General features: G+C 49.1%; 1 protein-coding gene and 2 long non-coding RNA genes across 3 annotated transcripts in view; 1 reads left to right on the forward strand and 2 right to left on the reverse strand.

Moving 5' to 3' along the window:
- Positions 1-520: 520 nt before the first annotated feature.
- LOC116798906 lies at positions 521-18,849 on the reverse strand. Its single transcript, XR_004360964.1, has 3 exons — positions 18,578-18,849; positions 2,009-2,071; positions 521-580 (listed from the first exon to the last, which is right to left on the reverse strand). It is a non-coding gene; the product is annotated as an uncharacterized LOC116798906 (long non-coding RNA).
- HOXB4 (homeobox B4) lies at positions 2,967-5,307 on the reverse strand. The gene is given in 4 exon segments (XM_032711602.1): positions 2,967-3,890; positions 4,730-5,156; positions 5,267-5,286; positions 5,289-5,307. Coding segments are annotated over 4 exon segments (771 nt in total). The 5' UTR covers positions 5,293-5,307; the 3' UTR covers positions 2,967-3,570.
- Positions 4,608-18,996, forward strand: part of LOC116798904 — a 30,283-nt gene continuing 15,894 nt past the window's right edge. The window contains exons 1-2 of the long non-coding RNA XR_004360962.1: positions 4,608-5,066; positions 15,638-15,731. This is a non-coding gene — a long non-coding RNA (uncharacterized LOC116798904). The remainder of the gene's footprint in view (positions 5,067-15,637; positions 15,732-18,996) is intronic.

The following is an 18,996-nucleotide window of genomic DNA, read 5'->3' on the forward strand; positions in this document are numbered from 1 at the left end:
CAGAAGGGAAAATAATACCCCAAACCCTCTCCCCACCAGTAACCCGCCTGTAAACTTCCCCTGCCCGCTCCCCCTCGGTCAAAATAAAACCAGGAGACAGAAAGAAAACCCCGCACGAGAATTCCCCCCCTTTTTTTTTTTCCTTTTTCTGCGCCCCCCTCCCCTCTTTTTTTTTCTTTTTTTAGCCCCCTTTTTTTTTTTAAATCTCCTTTTTTTCCCCCCCCCCCCTTTCTCTTTCGCCCCGGATTTCTGGTGAAAGGAGGCAATAAACCCATCCGAAATGCATGCCAAGAGAGCAGCTCCGTTACCTGGTTCGCTCCCACATCCTTTTTCCAACGCCCCAGAGGCGGCCCTCATGCTTTGGGTGGTTTTCTTCCAAAAGTGAGAGAGGTCTGGGGGGAGGGGGTGGCTCGGGAGGGGGGGGGGGGGCACCCGTTTGATTTTTGGGTTTTTTTCTCCCCCAAAAATAAAGCTTTCACCTTTACGATCCAGATTTTATTATGAATATTATTATTTCCCCCTGAAGATTCTTGGAGGGCTCCGGGTGCTTTTTTCCCAACAGACGGTCTGCGGAGATTTGCTGTTGAATAACAATGGGAAAAGGATAAGTATTTAAAGAAAAGAAGTGATTAATGATTTTCTGTATAATTCTCGCATTTTTCTTGGCTTCTGTCTGCTTATAATGGCTGTGAACTTTTAGGTCCTATAGAAATCTTCTTTTCTCCCCCTTCTATTCTATTCATACTTTCCAGCTTTGATTTGCCTCTATAGACCCCGCATTCCTGGAAGCATATGCCTTTTTTTTTTTTTTTTTTTAAAACAACCATTTTTTGCCGTTCTTAGAAGGCCCATCCTGAAAATAACACCCCCTTTTACAACCCTCAGCAGATCAAAGAGAGAAAACAGCAAAATAAAATGCAACGACAACAAAACGCCCCGACCTTCAGGCATCACAAATAAAATACAGCCCTTGCCACCCTCCCTGGAAAAAAAAAGAGAAAAAAAATAAATAAATTAAAAAAAGAAACTTTAAAGCGGTTGCTGCCTCTAAAAACGCGAGAGTTCACAAAAATCCCGCCATAAATCCATTTCTTTTATATCAGCGGGCGTCACACGCGCCACGCGATCGCATTAATATTATTTTTAAATCTAAAACGTCAACACAAAGGAAAATCCAGCGGCCCTTTGTTCGGAGCGGGGGGGGGGGGACACTTTTGGGGACACTTTATTTGCGAGGTGACTTCACTGCAGCGAGAGGAACAACGCACAAACGCGCGCTCTGTTTAAATATTTCCAGCCCTGCCTTTGTTGCTGAATAATGCAGGGGGATATTTCGGTTCGGAGAATTTCCTCGAACGTTGAACAAATAAGCAAAACTCTTTTTTATTTTATTATTATTTTTTTTTATAAGAGGCAAGCATAAGAAAATGATTATTTTCTTCAGCTGGCGCCGAGGCTTCCACCCCCCTGAGCACAACAGTCTTTTCTTTATATATATATATATATATATATTTCTAACTTAGAACTGGAACGTTATTTCGTCCCGAACGGTATTTTCGATAACTTTTCTATGAGGAAGAAAATGAAAATTAATACAAGAGCTGCGGCTCACAAAAGAAGCCATTTGTCTTCTTGATTATCTATTTGCTTGTCAGGCTATGAGCTATCGCAGGAGCCAGCTCCTTTGTGAGAGAAAAATACACCGCAAACCTGCGAACACCGAGAAACATCTGGGCAAAAATTAGACTCATTAATGCATTAACTACCTTGGAGAAGGAGATTTTTTTTTTTTAATTATTATTTTTCTTTTCTTTTTTTTTTTTTTTGAGCTCCGGAAAGCTCTCGGGAGAAACGTTCCTCCCAGCAAAGCGCAGCGCTAATGATGACTCCTCGGGTTTGGTTTTTTATTTTTTTTGTCCGAGACCGGCTTGGGAAGAGCATATTAATACACGCTTTGAACAAATAAATCATAATATGTGCGGCTTAGCAGTACTTAAAGCTGATATACCCTAGTCAAACATCTTTTGTTTTCATTAGGGACTCGAGGTTGTGCCACTGACAACAGAAACCCCTGGAAAAAAAAAGAAACGTGCTGTTTAATTAATCGCTTTAAAATATGTATTTTTTTTTTTTCCCCTCAACGGAACAAAAAGACAAACCACCCCCCCCCCATCCCCTCCCCGCTCTCCAGACCAAAAAAAAACCACCAAAAACCACACGGGGGCAGATTCAACAATGAGGAAATTTATTTTCAATCGCGCTTTTTGTTGTTGTTGTTGTTGTCGGTGGTGTTGTTGTTCCTTTTCTCTGCTATTTACAGGTAATCCCGGACATCCCGAAGGACAAAGGGAGGGATGGAGGCGGTCGGGGGGGGGTCGAGCCGAGCCCCTGCTCAGCCCGGGAGGGGCAAACCCTCGCCCCTCCGCCCGTATAATTCACATTTTCGCTCCAAAACCGGGCGAGGCAGCGGGAGAGGAGCCTTTCCCCCCTCCTCTGCCCCTGGCCCGAGGCCGCGGGGGTGAATTCAGGTGCCGCGGTTCATCACCCAGTTTCTAACCTGACCCCCCCCCGCTTTCCCCCCTCCCGCCTCCCCTTCCCGGACTCACAATAAACCTACCGGACTCGAAAAAAAACAACCAACAAAGGAAAAAACCCAAAAGGAGCGGGGTTTATATCGCTCTCCATCCTCTTCCTTTCTTTGTCCACCACCTACTTGACCCAATTTCGCTCTTTTTTTTTGTCCCCTCCACTCCCCCGCAGCGCCCCAGAGCTCCGCGCTCCCCACGCCCGGAGGGGATTTGGGGTTGGGGTTGTTGTTTTGGGGTTGGGGTTGTTGTTTTGGGGTTGGGGTTGTTGTTTTGGGGTGGGTTCGTTGCTTTGGGGTTGGATTTGTTGCTCTGGGGTGGGTTTGTCGCTCTGGGGTGGGTTTGTCGCTTTAGGTTGAGTTTGTCGCCTTGGGGTGGGTTTGTCCTTTGGGTTGGATTTGTCGCTCTGGGGTGGGTTTGTCGCTTTGGGGTGGATTTTCTTTTTGTCTCTCCGTTGCTGTGGTGGAACCGCCCGCTCTTTTTGGGGTGGCCGGGCCAGAGAAACTTTCCGTTTGTGGCTCGGAGGCGAGAAAAGAAAGGGATGGGGAGGGGAGGGGGGGGGTTGGGGAGGGGGAAGAGGGGGTGTAGAAAATCCAGTTCGTCTTGAAGAAACTGAGCCTCATTTATTAAAGTGAGCGCTGGTTGTCGAGGTAATAGCAGACATAAGGTCCATCCTTTGTACGGGAGAGTAAACATGACAAATGGGGCAGAGCTTGGCGTGATTAAAGATGAAACAAGGATCCATCTTAGCCAAATCTGAAAACTACTATCTACAGCCTCCTTTTAATGGAAGAGAGGCACAGCAGCGCGGCTCTGCTTTGTTGCAGCTGAGTCTCCCTCTGTTCCCCCTATAAATAAAGAGCACCCTCCTTCCTTCGCTTCTCGGAACGTTCAAAAAACCCAAACCAACCAAAAATCTCCTGTGTTCCCTACACACGCACGGACTCACACCCACAAACACACACTCCAAACATCCCGGGAATAGTTATAGGCTGCTGGCTGGTCCATGGGATCGGGTTTGAGACCCTCCTTGGGGGATCTGCAGGCTGGCGGAGGAGGAGCTGGAAGGGTTAGACCTGATCTTGGTATTTGGTAACTTGTGGTCTTTTTTCCATTTCATCCTCCTGTTCTGGAACCAGATTTTGATCTGGCGCTCGGAGAGGCACAGGGAGTGGGCGATCTCGACCCTGCGCCTCCGGGTGAGATAACGGTTATAGTGAAATTCCTTCTCCAGCTCCAGGACTTGCTGCCTGGTGTAGGCTGTGCGGGAGCGTTTCGGTTCCCCTCCTGAGTAATTGGGGTTTACTGAACAAACACAAAGGAGGGAAAAAAAAAAAAACAAAAAAAAAAAAAGAAAAAGGGGGAAAAAAAAACAAAAAAAAAAAAAAAAAAGGGGGGAAAAAAAAAAAAAGAGCAGAAGAATTACCGAGCTGTTCCTTTAACGGGTCCTTTCCCCCCTCAAAAAAAAAAAGAAAAAAAAGAAAAAAAAATCACACATTCTTTCGGTGGGGGGATATACTAAAAAAAAAAAATACACGGCAAACCTAAAAATATACCCACAACCTATCTGCAAATCTCCACCTCCATCCTCGTTGCTTGACGTGTATTCCTGTCTAAAGGTTTTTCTAAGGTCCCCCAGACACATTTTCCGTGCCCTCTACGTGTGGATATACTCGTATATACACACACCTCCACCAGAGCATCGCTCGGTTATCCCCAAATCTTTTAAAGTTCCCCCTACACGCGTGCAAACAGGCGAACACAGACGCTCCTATTTATTAAATATCACCCAAAAAAAAAAAAAAAAAAAAAAGGGGAGGGGAGGGGAAAGGAAAATAGTAAAAGTTTACTCAACCCGCCACTTAAATACAAATTACAAAAACATAAAACTTAACTTATGAAGATTCAACAGCCATAAAAAAAAAAGTAGCCTGCAAGAAATTGGAGGAGGATGGTAACAGAGACTTCAAAGGCACATGGCCAAGCAGAGCAATAAAAATTTATGGAGGATGTAATTATAGCGCTCTGCAAACAGGCGATCGTAAATCTCCACGAATGGTTATTTTACAACTGGTGCAATAAGATTTCTACAAGACTTTGAGGTGCTACTTAACTATAAAGCGAAGCCACTTTAGTTCACTTACCCGTGCTTACATGGACTTTTTTCATCCAGGGGTAAACTACCGGCTCTTTGCAAGAGGAATTGGAAGGGCTTTGGTTCAGAGAGTTTTGGCTGCAGGAGGGTGGCGGGCTGGGGGTGACCGGCTCGCGGGGCTGGTTTGGCTCCGAGAGGTGGCTCTGCAATCCGGCCGGAGGATGGACATGACCCCGGGGGGATAACACCGCTGCTTGGTGGCCGGAGCTCTGACAGGACGAGTAGAGCTGCTCCTTGCAGGCTGACCGCGGCTGGTACATCGCTTCATGGTGGAAAGGGCTCTCTCGCCTCTGGCTGCCGTAATATTCCGGCGAGTGATTGGGAAGGTAATCGCTGTGGGAATACTCTTCACAGGGTGGGAACTTGGGGTCCACATAGTTGGAGTTGATCAAAAACGAGCTCATGGCCATTAATTTCTTAGAATTGCACACACGAAAAAAAAAATATATATCTCTCTCTCTCCTAAAATTTATTCCTGTCCCCCCCCTTTCCTCGTTTTCCTGTTTCGTGGAACCCTCCTACTTACTGTCAAGTGAACAAAGTTGAGTCCATGTGACAGCGCGGGCCAATGGCGAGGGGCACGGCGAGCCCCGGATAAGGAAACCTGCCCAGCCCGGGCTCTCCCGGGGCCCCCCAGCATCCCCGGGGAGGTGGCCCGGGGGCTCCCGCTCCCCTCCGGCCGCCCCCGGCCCCGCCGGCCCCGGGCTCCGGCAGCGCCCCGTGGGCGAGCGCCGACACCCCCCCTTGGGCCCACACCCCTCGGGGGTGTGTCCTGGCTCGGGGGACCCGAGGGAAAGGGGAGGGTGGGAAAATAAAAATCCTTTTCCCTCCCCCCCCCCCCACCCGCCGCCAAAAAAAAAAAAAAAAAAAAAGGCTAATTAGGATATAAGGTAAAAATGATTTTTCGGGGGGGGCGGCGGCGGCTCCCGAGCGCTGCCCCCGCACATGATCCAGGGAGGGCCCCCCCGGGCGGGGGCTGCATCTCATTCCCCGCGAAGGTGATACGGGAAGGGACATTGCGCCCCGAGCCTGGCAGAGATGAATAGGGCTGCTTTGGGATCGATAAGAAATTCATCAGCTAATTCGGGGTACCCGGGCTCCTAAATCACATTTAGCCGGGCTCCGAGATTGACTGTTTTCCCACGCACCGATGGAAAAAAGGAGCCCGTCCTCCGAGCGAGAGGACTTGATGAACAATTACAAAAGCGAATTAGTCCAAGTCCTAATGCATCTTCGCCTCGCCCTTCTCGTAATAAAGACGCTTTAAAAGCCAGAGCGAACCAGCAGCCTTTCAAAAGCCACCCCTAATTCCTCAAATTCGCCTTTAGACCCGAAACGCGCCGTGAACTCCTCACAAGCGGCAGGGAAGAAAGCCATAATATATCTATATCTATATCTATATCTATATACATTTTGTTTCTCGGTGTCGGTGCTGAGATTACACAAACCAAAGCGATGGTGGGATCCCGGCTCTCGAATCGCAGCAATAACGCCCGCACACCCCCCCCCCTTCCCCCATCCCCTTCGCGGCTCAGATTTTATCTCCAAGCGATGATAAAGTTTATCGCAGGAGCGCCCGAGTTGAGCTAAGGTCAAATCCAAAGTATTGCTTTTTAGCTCTAAAGCGCTTTTCTGGTTAAGACCTTGTTTTCACCCCCCGTATTTCGGGCTCTGAGGATGTGGGTGGCTTTTTTTTTTTTTTTTTTTTTTTGGGGGGAGGAGGGGGGATAATTCCTTCTGGGTTTGTGACCTGTAGTGTTTGTGTCAACTACATATTCCCCTAGATGCGAATTTGTGACCCAACTTCCTTTACACAAATTCGGATCTACAGGGTACATATAGAAGACAGATGCGTCCTCCTCGGTCAGAGATCTTCTCCTACCGCCATAATTCTCTTCTGGGGCAGGGAGGGGGGAAAGTTTTGTGGCTCGAGAGATCAGGAATGAATCTATAGGTGAAGCCGGTTAAAATATTCACTCTTGAGAGGAAAGGCGATTAATTAAAGCACCAGCTCAGCACGCGAATAGTTGATACCAGGAGAGAAAAACTGGGAGTTTTCCACCCTCTCCTCCGTGTCTTGTACTTTAATTTATCGTTGATCTAAAAGAAATCAGCTTCTGGACCGAATATTTGAGTGTAGACGCACAACGAGACTCGAATCCAAACGACGGCCTTTTAAAAGTAAAATGTCACAGCTCCGTCCCCACCTCACCCTGAAACCCTCGCAATTATTTCCTGATGCGCAGCGCAAAGATTTAATCCCTTTTTCGTTCTTAGAGGTCAACCAAGGTTTGGGTTTCTGGGTGCGAGTGCAGATAAATCGCGTTTAAAAAAAAAAATAGAGGGGGAAAGAAAAAAAAAAAGAGAAATAAACAGATGAAAAGAAATACAGAATGTAAAGGCAGATGGGACGACAGGTTTTTTTTTTAATGACAGGCAATTCTTTTTACAACCCGAGAAAAAGATCAAAGGCGTTTCATTTCCGAAAAAAGGGATATAAAGCAATAAAATATTCATACTGTCTAGGTAATGAACCTTCATTCGGAACTAATGAGGGTAGCATCATGTTGAGATTTCGTTTAAAATTACAGTTGCCCAAGAGATTAAAAGTACAGCACCCCCCTTTTCTCTTCCTTTTTTTTTTTTTTTTTTGTCCCTTTGTGTTTCAAAAGGCAGAACATTTTCTGGCCAAAGCATCTCCCGAATTAATCGCATTTAAATGCCGCAGCAGCGAGACTGTATCAGAGAAAACCTGCCTTTCCCCTGCTCCAAAATTCCTGTGAATATCTTCAGTAGATTCCACGAACTCCTCCATTTTTTCCCAACAAAAGCCAGTCCTGGCCAAGAATGAAACCCCCGCCGCTCTCCCCGCTCGTGAGGACGCGAAATTTTGGCAGGTACTTTAAGGTGAGGGGTCGGATTTGCTGCTAAAACGTGTGATTTCCACATAAACAGACAAACCCAAGCAGCGTTTTAAGAAACGCGTCCAAACGCACCACGGACAACCCCAACAGCAATTTATGCGCGTAAATAACCCCCGAATTTCCAGCAGAAGCAGCCAAGCGAAGGCTCTTTTTGCTCAGAGAGGAGTTTCCCACCTCCCAAAGCTGCACCTCCGCCGCGCTGCGGAGCCGACAGCGACCCTCAAATTTACCTTCCCCTCCAAAACCCGCCATAAAAGTGAGAAACCAAATCTAATCTGCTCGTACAACGTGGAGATGCCATAAAATAACGCTACAGAACCAATCCCATTAGAGCTCCTTTTATTTTTTATTTTTTTTTCCCTCCTCCTCTCGGATTTTATTCCTCCTTTCCAATCCCCTCGCTGATTTATTTTATTGTATTTTCTCACAGCCGGCCCCGTAACTATCTCCTACCCGAGGAGAGGAGCCTGGCTAGAAATAACTAGGCCTATTCTGCGTTTTTACCCCCCTCCCACATCCTTTTTTTTTTTAAAAAAAAAGGGTTTTAATTTCCCTTCCCGCTGACACGGGGCCGGCGTTTGCGAAGCAGCACCCCTAGCGTCTACCAGAATTCTTTCCCCCCCTCACACCTCCAAGAAATCTCCCCCTCGGCCACCTCAGATCCCGAATTAAAGGCAGCCCCTCTGCGCACCCCCCTTCCCCCCCCGCTCCGCGCATCTTCCTCTGGCCGGGAACCCGCGCAAGTTTCGCTCCCGGAGTTTCCCCCCCTTTTCCCCGGGTTCTTCTCCGGTTCAAAGCGGCCCCGGCCGGGGGGGGACGGAGGGGAGGGGGGGTTCCCCTGCACCCCCCGGCTTGTTCTACCCCTCGGAACCCCCCAACCCTGCCCAAAATCCCGGCCGAGGCACCTGTCGGGGCAGGGAGGGGGAACCCCCCGCTCCTGCTCCCCCAAAAAAGGGGCACCAAGCGGGGGGTGCCCTCCCCCCCCCGGGCCAGGTGTAACCCCGCCGGCCGCACCTACCTTGGCGAAGCGCGGCTCCTCTGCTCGGAGGAATCCCCGAGGGGGTTTTGGGCGCTCCCTCCAAACTTGGGAAGGTTTTGCAGGCGGAATCCCGCAGGAACCCCCTAAACCCCCCCCCCGGCGCCCCCTCCCCGCTCCAGCCCGGCTTGTCCCGCTCTCCCTCTCTCCGTGTTGCTTTTTCGGTGGCATTAATTCGCCATAAGGACACTAATTTCTCTCTCTCCTTCCTCTTCCTCTATTTTTTTTTGGTTGTTCCTCTGTTTTGGTGGGCTCTGCCGGTGCCCCCCTCCCCTCGCCGCCCCCACCAGGACCCAACTATTGTCCCTCAGGGCGAGCGGAACTGCTCCCGGCAGTGCCGGGAGGCCCTCTGAGCATTTTGGGGTGGGAAACCCGCAAGTTTTGGTATTAATCTCATAGTTTGTCAGTCTTTGTTAAACAGCGAGGCGTGTCCGCAGCGCGGCGGCCGCCGAGAGCCGCTCTGACCCGCGGTTCACCCCGCGCCGCGCTCCCTCCGCAACTTTTAGGGCTCTTTTCTCCTTTTTTTTTTTTGCCCCCCCTCATCCCCTTGGGTTTATTCCCCCCCCTCCCCCCCGGAGCTCTCCCTCTCCAATCTGGAGATTTATTTTTTTAATTTAATTTTTTTTTTCCTCGCCCCCTCCCCCCCTTTTTCTCTTTCCCCTTCGGGTTTGGGGGAATTAAACTGGGATTTCCCCCCCCCGCCAAGCGAAGGGGGAGCGCGGGAGGTCTGAGGTGTTTCCTTAGGGCAGAACTTTTAATAAAAGAGCAACGGGCGCCTCGACGGCGTTTTGAGATGTAATAAAATGCGGGGAGGGAAGGTGGAAATCAGCCCACACCTGTTTTGCAACAGGGAAAGGAAGATTTAAGCCTCGCGTGGTTTCCCAGCCGGCCTCGTGCGTCCTTTTAATTTATAATAATGCTCAAAAATGGAATATTTCCATCTGAGCCCCGGCAGGGTCGGGGGGCCCGGGGAGAGGAGCATCCCCGCGGGAATCCCGCGTCCACCTCCGCGTTCACACCGCCAGCTCCGACACCGCCAGAAAGAGGTTATTTGGGGAGAAAAATCGGGATTTCAAAGTGTATTCAGTAGATGGTTCGGTAGGGAGGGGAAAAAAAAAAAGGATAGCAGAAAGAAGCGCAGCCTGAACCGCGTTTGCAGCGCCTGCCCCGGACTCAGAGACCCCCGGGCCGAGCCGGGGAGATAAATTAGAAATATCCTTGAAAATGATACCTTTAATTTCCTCCCTCTCCCCTCCCTTCCCTCCCTCCCTCCCTCCCTCCCTCCTTCCTCCCACCTCTCCAAATGAACCCGCTCCAAACCAACGCGCCCCTAAATCGAAAGTTAAACGCTGTGATGGAGGAGGGAAAATTACGGGGGAAAGTTGGGAGGTGGGTGCTGGATTTTTTTATTCTTTCTTTTTTTTTTTTTAAATTTTTTTTTTTTATTTTTTTATTGCCGTGAAATTATACCTGCTTGTTTTAATACCCCGAAAACAAATGGCCTTTATTATCCATTACCTGTTCTATAAACCTGGAGTAGAAATGACTGTTCTGGAGAGATAAGTGTAGTAATTACAAGGGCGAGGAGATGGATCACCCAAGTTACAACTAAACGGTAGCCCTTATATAGTGATATTTTATAAATACCAAGCAAATTCACGGCAATTAATTAAACCCGAGCCTTATCAGGCGAAACAAAACGCTTTACGTTCTCTTGAATTTCACCTACTCCGTGAATATATCCGCATCGGGAAAGCAAATGGATTTTCCAGAACGCCTTTCCCAGGGCTCTAATATTCTCTCTCCCTTTCTCCTCCAAGAAAAATGACCCTTGTTAGAAGTATTTAGTCGCTGAAAAATATTTAAAAGCCGGGGGAGGGAGGCAAATTTGCAGGGTTTTTTTTTTTTTTTGGTGTGTTTTTTTTTTTTTTTTGCCCTCCTTTTTTCCAGGAGAGTTTGCCTCGCTCCCACTGTTTGCTTAAGGAGCGATGGAAAAGATCTTCCCCGGTCCCAGTGCAAATAATATTTAGGGTTTGGAGGCTTCGAAGTCTGGCGGCGCAGAAATAACTTCGAAAGGCCAAGGGAAATATTTATTATATCAGTTCATTAAACTGTTGCAGTGACCAGAGTGGAGTCACATTTCAAGCAAGAAATAGAAAATATTTCATTCGAATTCCGACGGAAACCGGGCTGCAAAATAAAAATCAGCCACTTCAACCGGACCGAGCGAAACGGGCACTTAGAGAGGCCTTTAAATACATATATTGAAATTTTTAAAGCCATCAGCCCATTGATTCTGCCTATATATCATTATTCCAGATTTCCCACGATTAAGGCAGAAAGGCAAATAAATCGCGGGCGTTGTTTCGTGTGATCCTTTTATTTTGTTGGGTTTGGATTTGCACTCACAGCGCGGACCTATTAAAAACTGAGGCTCCGGCACCTCTCCAGGGGCTTTGGAAGCGTTTCCAAGTAAAGATGTTAGAACAGATTTTCACCAACCGTGTCAGACCGCTTTTTTTTTTTTTTTTTTTTAATTTAAACCCTCTCCGAACAAAATCGACGCCGGAACGAAAATTATTTTTTAACTGCTCGCGTTAATATCCTAGAGGGACCTCGGCGTAATTGGATTTAATAAATGCATTTCCCCTCATATTCTGTTAATTCGACTCCAAATAGCGTTTCAGGGGTTATCTTAAAAAAAAAAAAACAAACAACCAACACTAAGAAGTTGCTCGGCTTTTCCTCGCGGGAGATCCAAATCAATTTACCTGATTTTCTACCGACCCAAAATCCTGAAGCCCCTTTTTTTTATTATTTTATTTTTTTTTTATTTTTTATTTTTTTTTTATTCCTGCCTCTCCTCTCGCTCCCACCTCGCCCCCATCTTCTCCCATCTCTGCCCAGACTCTTCCTCCCACCTCGCCCCCCTCCCCTCTTTCTTTTTCTCTCCCTCTCCCTCTTTTTTTTCTTTCTTTTTTTTTTTTTTTTTCACACTGCCATGGGTCTATCAGGGTTATACACAAGACTGAGTCACGCACGGCGTAAACTTTTGACCCTCAACTTTTTGACCCCTCGAGCTATAACGCTGTACTAACAAGCCCCCCAAGACCACAGTTACCGTCTACGTCTCCAGAAACCAACGCGGCGCTGACTCTCCTATTTTACTTATTTTAATTTAAAAAGAACAGGGGGGGTGGGGGAAAAAAAATGGACGTTTCTCGGTGATTTTTTACCCCGAGGGAGAACAGCAAAAATCGGAGTTTTGCAGGCGCTCGACGTTTATCTCCGCATCACCCACTGCTCTCTTAGATGGCTGCGTTATTTTTTTCCCCTTCTTTTGCTCCCCATCGCTTTTATATTTTACAGATCGAGAGGAAAAAACAATTCCTCGAAGCGCGGTTGAATGGCGTTATTTCTCTTTCATTCGGGATATCATTTCCGATGTTTTTATGGGAGGTTTTTTTGGGGGGGGAGGGGATAAGGAGGCATGGTGGGGTTTGGAGGGGTTTGGAAGGACGGGAGGGCTTGGAGAGGCCACCCCGGGGGGACCTGGAGCTTCCACCCCGGGGGGACCCGGAGCTTCCACCCGGGGGGACCTGGAGCTTCCACCCGGGGGGACCTGGAGTTTCCACCCGGGGGGACCCGGAGCTTCCACCCGGGGGGACCTGGAGCTTCCACCCGGGGGGATTCAGAGTTTCCACCCGGGGGGACCCAGAGCTTCCACCCGGGGGGGACTCGAAGCTTCGGGGGGATTCTGAGTTTCCACCCGGGGGAATCCGGAGCTTCCACCCGGGGGGATTCGGAGCTCCCACCCGGGGGGATTCAGAGCTTCCACCCGGGGGGACCCGGAGACTCCACTCGGGGGGATTTGGAGTTTCCACCCGGGAGGATTCGGAGTTTCCACCCGGGGGGATTTGGAGCTTCCACCCGGGGGGATTCTGAGCTTCCACCCGGGGGGATTTGGAGCTTCCACCCGGGGGGACCTGGAGCTTCCACCCGGGGGGATTTGGAGCTTCCACCCGGGGGGACCTGGAGCTTCCACCCGGGGGGATTTGGAGCTTCCACCCGGGGGGATTCAGAGCTTCCACCCGGGGGGATTCAGAGCTCCCACCCGGGGGGACCCGGAGCCTCCTCCCGGGGGTCTCGGGGGCTGCGGGGTGACCGGTCCCGCTCCATCCCCAGCCCGGCCCGGCTCGGCCCGTCCCTGCTGGCAGTGAACTTGGTCTGAAGCGAGCTCTGCTGGCTGCTCGGGGACGTTACAAGCGATGCGCCGAAAACCCCCCTGCCCGAGGTCGCCCGTTCCCCCCCTTGCTCCAGCCACCCCCCAAATCCCTCCAACAAAGCTCCCGCCCCGCTTTTGCCAAGTCCTCCCGACATAAACAACCCCGGTTTGCCACCAAACAAAACGTCCTTTCCACAAAATCCCGGCACTGTAATTTGTTTTGACTTGAAGGGTGTATATATATACGCGTGTATATATCCGTGGACATACATACACATGTTAAAAAGAGATAAATCAAAAGGGAGGAGGAAAAAAAAAACCCCTCGCTCTAGTCCTATTCTTTCAACGCTCGCTGTCAAAATAGTTTCTTTTCAAAGCTATTTAGGGTAACAGAACACGGGGAAACTACGCCGGGTGGACACCTCTCGAGTTAAGTTATCAACCTCCCTCCAAATATAATTTATTTAACGTTAGGAGAGGAAAGAATGGGAAAAATCAGCTCAGACACCGAAATAGCCGCGCTCTGAAAGAAAATTTCGCTCTTAAATCCATTCTAGGATTGGAAAGAGACCCCAGAGGAGGAGCCAAACCCCATAAAAGTCCCTCCTCGGGTTCCCTAATTGAGAGACCTTTATCAAGAGGATTTTAAATAATCCCGTCAGCTCGCTCCCTTCAGCTCGGACGTGTAAAAAAAAAAAAAAAAAAAAAAAGAAACCAAAAGAAACGCAAAAAAAAAAAAAGGGCCGAGGTTGGGGCTGGGGGAAAGAAAGAGTAATTCCTCCGCCTGAAATTCAGCTGTGGGGGAGGGAAACGCGGTTTGGGGAGCGGAGCTGGAGGGAAGGGGCCGGTTCCTTTGGAAAGCTCTCCCTTCTCGGGGAGGTCACGGCGGGTGTGGGGAGGCCGGACTAATTTACGGCGCCGTTGCAAATAAATAGGGGAATAATCGCAGTTTTCCTCTAAATAGAATGAAACACGAGCCCGAGCAGCGCAAATCCTCGTCCCTGCCTCCAGCCCAGCCCTTCCAAGGCAGAGAAGGACCCGCAGCCTCCCGACCTTCGTGGGTTTTTGGGGTTTTTTTTGTGGCCAGGAAGGGAAAAAAAAAAAAAAAAAAAGAGGAGGGGGGGTGTGTGGAAATGGAAATGGAGATGGAGATCCCTTTGGCTTCTCCAAAGCATAATTACCACATTGTTGGTGTGTGTCTGTATCGGAGCAATATGAACCACGGCCAGCCCTTCCCCAGCCCTCCCCCTCCCCGACTGCCAACGCGGGACTTGGGAAATTAAAAAAAAAAAAATAAAAAAAAATTTAAAAAAAGGGGGGAAAAGAAAGAAAGAAAAAAAAGAAAAACCCCAACACCAAAAACCCCCCCAAGAAAACCCTGGAGCTGATGTTTTCCTTAAAAAGGTGACCCGGCAGCCCCGGGGTCCGTGTCGTGTTGTGATCCGATGCTCACCCTTCTCCTCCGAGAGAGGAGCCGGGGCTGCCCAAGTCTGCTGACCTCGCAATGATCCCTCTCGCCTATGAATTATTGATGAGATATGAGCTCTGATTTCTCTTTTCAGTATGCAAACCCCATTATACTGTTAAAATGGCGATTTAATCGTTTAGAATAGCTCCGCTTTTTTTTTTTTTCTTCCCCAACTCATTTGTGCCCCTTCCTTTTCATTTAATTCTCTTAATTAAATCCTTTAACAGATTTTAATCACTTTTTGCTGAATAAAATAAGACGTCGCGGGCGTCTGTAACTAGGTTACCTTGGCGAAGTTTGTTTTTGGTGGGGGTTTCTTTGTTTTTGGGGTGGTTTTTAGTTCGGCCTGTGCCTTTCTTGCTTGGGTTTTTGGGTGGGAGGACGTCTGAGTTTTGTCTCAGCGAACAGGGAAGGTCTAAAACGTTAAGAAAAAAAAAAAATCCTCTAAAATGAAATAAATAAAGGCACGGCGTTCAAAATGGCCTGACAACGGCACTGCAGCACCGAGCTGCCTTTTGCAGCTCCCCAAACCTCCCAGACGGATTCTTCCCTCCATCCGCCCCCCAAATCGTTCGGTGTTGGACGAACCCGGGAACCAAACGGGGGTTTTAGGGGTGAAATTCCACCTTTTTTCCCTCTCCAACCCGGGCAGGAGGGGCCCTTCCTGCCCTGCCCCGGGGTGATGCTCCCCCCCCAAAAGGCGGCTTGATGAGGGTTGTAATTAATGCAGATGCTCGGCTCGGCTCTCGAGGGCTGGGGAACCTGAGCTTGGCTCTTGGGGGAGGAAGAACTGCTCCGGGGGTGGGTTTTTTCCCCCTTCAGAGCACCAGCGAGGTTTATATGCTGCTTACTGAACAAAAACACCGCCAGGGGAGGGGAGAGGTTAAAGACGGAGGACAGGGGGGCAAAAAAAGGGGAAATTTGGGATAGTGGTACCTATTTCTTAAGGAGAGATTCCCTGAGCCAGGTGGACTCACAGGGAGGGTCCTCACTTGGCATTTTTGGGGCAAACAACCCCCACCTACCCAGGTCGTCACCCTTCTCAGGTTTGAGAGCCCTTAAATCAGAGGTTTCCTCACCTAAACCCAAAGGCATCGCAGAAATATCTGCACAACTACACGCTTAAAACAAGAGATATTTCTCTTTTTTTCCCAGCTTCCTCGGCAGGAATCACGTCCCAGAGATTCTCCATATTCTCAGGCTCGATATTAAAGCGCTTTGTATTTATTCTGTGTCTTCTAGAGCTCCAGAAGAACTAATTGTCCCGTGCCTGATGCGTGGCATTAAAGTGAGAGAAGCGATGAAAAATGCCGAGGAAAATCCCCGCCTACCTGCACGGTCAGAGCTTCGCTTTCCTGTTTACTCTCCTTATACTTCCTTTTTCACCAGAAACAGGGAGTTTTTGCTTTAAAGGATGGGGAGGGGGGGAAGCCTGTGCTAAGCCGGTGACCCTTTGCAGGCTGTAAAACGCCAGACAATGATACCTCACAGGAAGCTCGAGGTTTCACCAAGTAACGGGGGGGAAAAAAAGGAAAAAAAAAAAAAAAGCCCAAGTAAAGCAAAAAAAAAAAAAAAATCCAACTTGTTAAAACAAAACCAGATAAAACCCCCCCAAACCAACCCCAAAAAATGCTACGTGCTGCAGGTAGAAATGAGATCTCATGGCCAGAGAGGACAGGATTTCTCGTGCTCGATTGGAAGGAGGATGTTATTATGCCAGTAAGAAACTCCAGCCCTTGTTCCCGGTGCCCGGGATGCTCCAGACGAGGGGACGGCCCAGGGTTGTTACCTGTTGTCCCCCCTGCAGGCTTCTCATCCCGCAGCTAAACTGCATCACAACCCCCCCTGCTCTGGGGGTCTGCTTCTGCTTTTTCCCCTCCTTTTAAAGAACACGTTTTCTGCACCAACCGATTAGAAATGATGGTATTTGAAAGGAAAAAAACCAACAAAACCGCAAAAAACCTTGGATCTCCTGTGATCAGAGTGGGTTTGGGAGGGAAGTTTGCCTGGGACTGGATAAAACCTGAATACCTTGGGGTGGGGATGGGACAGTGATGAGGATGATGGATGGGGAGGAGGTGGATGAAGGGATAATCCATGGACACATGGGTGGATGGACAGAGTTTGGAAAAACGGTGTTTGTGGGTACACGAAGGCGCTGAATCCACGGTTATGTCCCAAACACCCACTAAAGCCAGGGGGAGGCACTTTTCTTGCCTAAATATTTGAGTCAGGAGAGACAATTTCAAGTCACCAGCGCGGCCGAGAAGGGCGAAGGACGAGCAGGTCACCCCTGGGGCTGACCCCAAACCATCCCCCCCCTCTCCCCACACCCCTCTCCTCCAAATCTCTCCAAACCGCCCGCAGCCCATCGCGTCCGTGCGGCCAAACCCCCCCTTAGAGACCGGGTCCTCCAGCATCCCATAAAATATCTTTATTATCCACTGAAAAGCGGGGATTAGGGAGAGGTTGTTGAGCACCAACGCGATCTGCCGGGTGGGAAGGGCTGCCCGCAGATCCCTTCCCTCCCTCGGCTTCCCGGCTTTGGCATCTGTGTTTCCAGGGGGGGTTCAGGGCCGCAGTGGCCACCCCCCGACCGGCCCGGGGAGGGAGAAGCCAGAAAGTTCAGCTGATGATGGCAAAGATACGAGGAGACACATGGAGCGGGGCAGGAAAAACAGCCCGAGGAAGGAAAAGCAATCTCCAAAGTGTGCGAAAGGGGGACACTCTGCTTTGTGTAAAAGAGACGGACATGTGTCCACCAAATGTTGTCTCACCGTAAAAAAAAAAAAAAAGAGAGAGAGAAAGAAAGAGAGAAAGAAAGAGGGGGGGAAGTAAAAAGAAGCTCGTGGTTGCTCTGAATTCTTGAAAACGGTCCTTCTCCCCCAGCACCTTCGCTTTGAACTGTCTTTTTTAAAGATTATGTTATTTTTTAAGGAGGGAGGAGGGGGAGGAGGGGAGTTGGTTCAGGTGTGGACGGAGTGTCGTCCCCCCACACCTCCCCTGCAGATGTGACCACTGGGCTTTCAAAAGAGAAAAAAAAAAAATAAGGAGCCTCTCCAGGATTGGGCTGGGGGGTCGAGTTTGGGTTTTTCCCCCTCTATTTTGCTCTAACTGTCTTATTTCGCGAGGGCCCGGGGCTGGAACCCCTGGTCGGGGCCACCTGCCCGCCCCAGCCCCTCGCCCCCGACCCACGGCCGGCTCTGCTCTGCTGCCCTTCCCCGCTCACTTGTTTATTTTCCCAAAGAAACCCGCTGCTGCTGCCTGCCTTTCCCAGAAAGTTGTCACCCTGAGAGGGGAGAGAAGGGAGTCTGGGGGGTACCGGTGGGTTCAATGAGCTTTGGAGGGTCCGTGGGCAAAGTGCAGCTCCTCTGATTGTTTTTCTGTAGCACTTGGAGACGGGCTGGAGACCTAACAGTGACCATCCAGTGTCTCCATGGGGTAGAAACGAGCTACAGAAAGACGAGGACACTCATTCGTATTATTAGGGGGAAAAAAAAAAAAACAACAACCAAACCGAAACCCAAGAGGAAAAAAAAATAAAAATAATTAAAAAAAAATAAAAGCCCTGGGGGAAAAAAACCCCAAAAAACAATTCCTCAAACCAACCAACCAACCCCGGTCTCTACACAGGCCGAAAGGAAAAATAATAATAATAAAAAAAGTGCACACATTTCTTTGGCAAAAGCAGGTGGAAAAGAAGTAAAATGCGAAGGTGGCAACAACCTGAGGAGCACGGACAGAACAGAGCTGGCTGAGATGCAGAGGCGTGGGCCGGGTTTGGGGCCGTTCGAGAGCAGCACAAACCACCCCAAACCACCTCCCCCAAACGAGCAAGAAGAGCCTTTTCCCCCCGAACTTTGGCTGAAGCACACGCGTTCCCCCGGCAAAGGCAGGCTGCAGTTTGCTTTGGCGACGATAATGAATCTTTACAGATTTTTTTTTTTTTTCCCCCTTAATCTGTTTCTCCCGCTCGCACAAAGTTTTCCTGGCGGGCCTGGGAGCTGTGGTGGAAACGTAACCCAATTCCGGCTCTCGGGAGGCCGGGAATTAGGACCTTCTGAAAAGCGAGAAATAAAAGCTCCCAAGGAGAGCCAGCCCCTCTTTCCGTCCCCGCTCAGCCTTCAGCCACATCCAAACCCTTCAAAATAAGTTTAAGCAGATAATATTTCAGAAGGACTTACTTTCAGGACTCCAGTCTATTGGCTCCCTGGACTGAAAAGTGGCCCCGCAAAACATGTTCCCTGCAATTGCAACGTTTATCTCATCTGGAAAAGTGCTCACCCATTGCTGCCCCTTACAAGCCAAACCAAGCAGTTAAAGTGTCACTTAACATTCTAGAGAATGTGAAATATATTGTACATTGTCAACTCCCCAAAACCATAAAACTAACTTTATGGACCTCACGTGACTTTTGAGAGCCAGTGAGGGGTATCTGTCTGAGGTCTGGGCGATTTTTACGATCTAACTTCTAGATAAAACCCTATCCATTTGACATCTAAATGTCATACCCACTTTTGGTATAGTTTGCTATTGGTAAAAAAAAAAAAAAAAAAAAAAAAAAAAAAAAAGGAGAGAGAGAGAGGAAAGAAAGGAAAAAAAA

Source organism: Chiroxiphia lanceolata, chromosome 26, assembly GCF_009829145.1.
Source record: "Chiroxiphia lanceolata isolate bChiLan1 chromosome 26, bChiLan1.pri, whole genome shotgun sequence".
Classification (NCBI taxonomy): domain Eukaryota; kingdom Metazoa; phylum Chordata; class Aves; order Passeriformes; family Pipridae; genus Chiroxiphia; species Chiroxiphia lanceolata.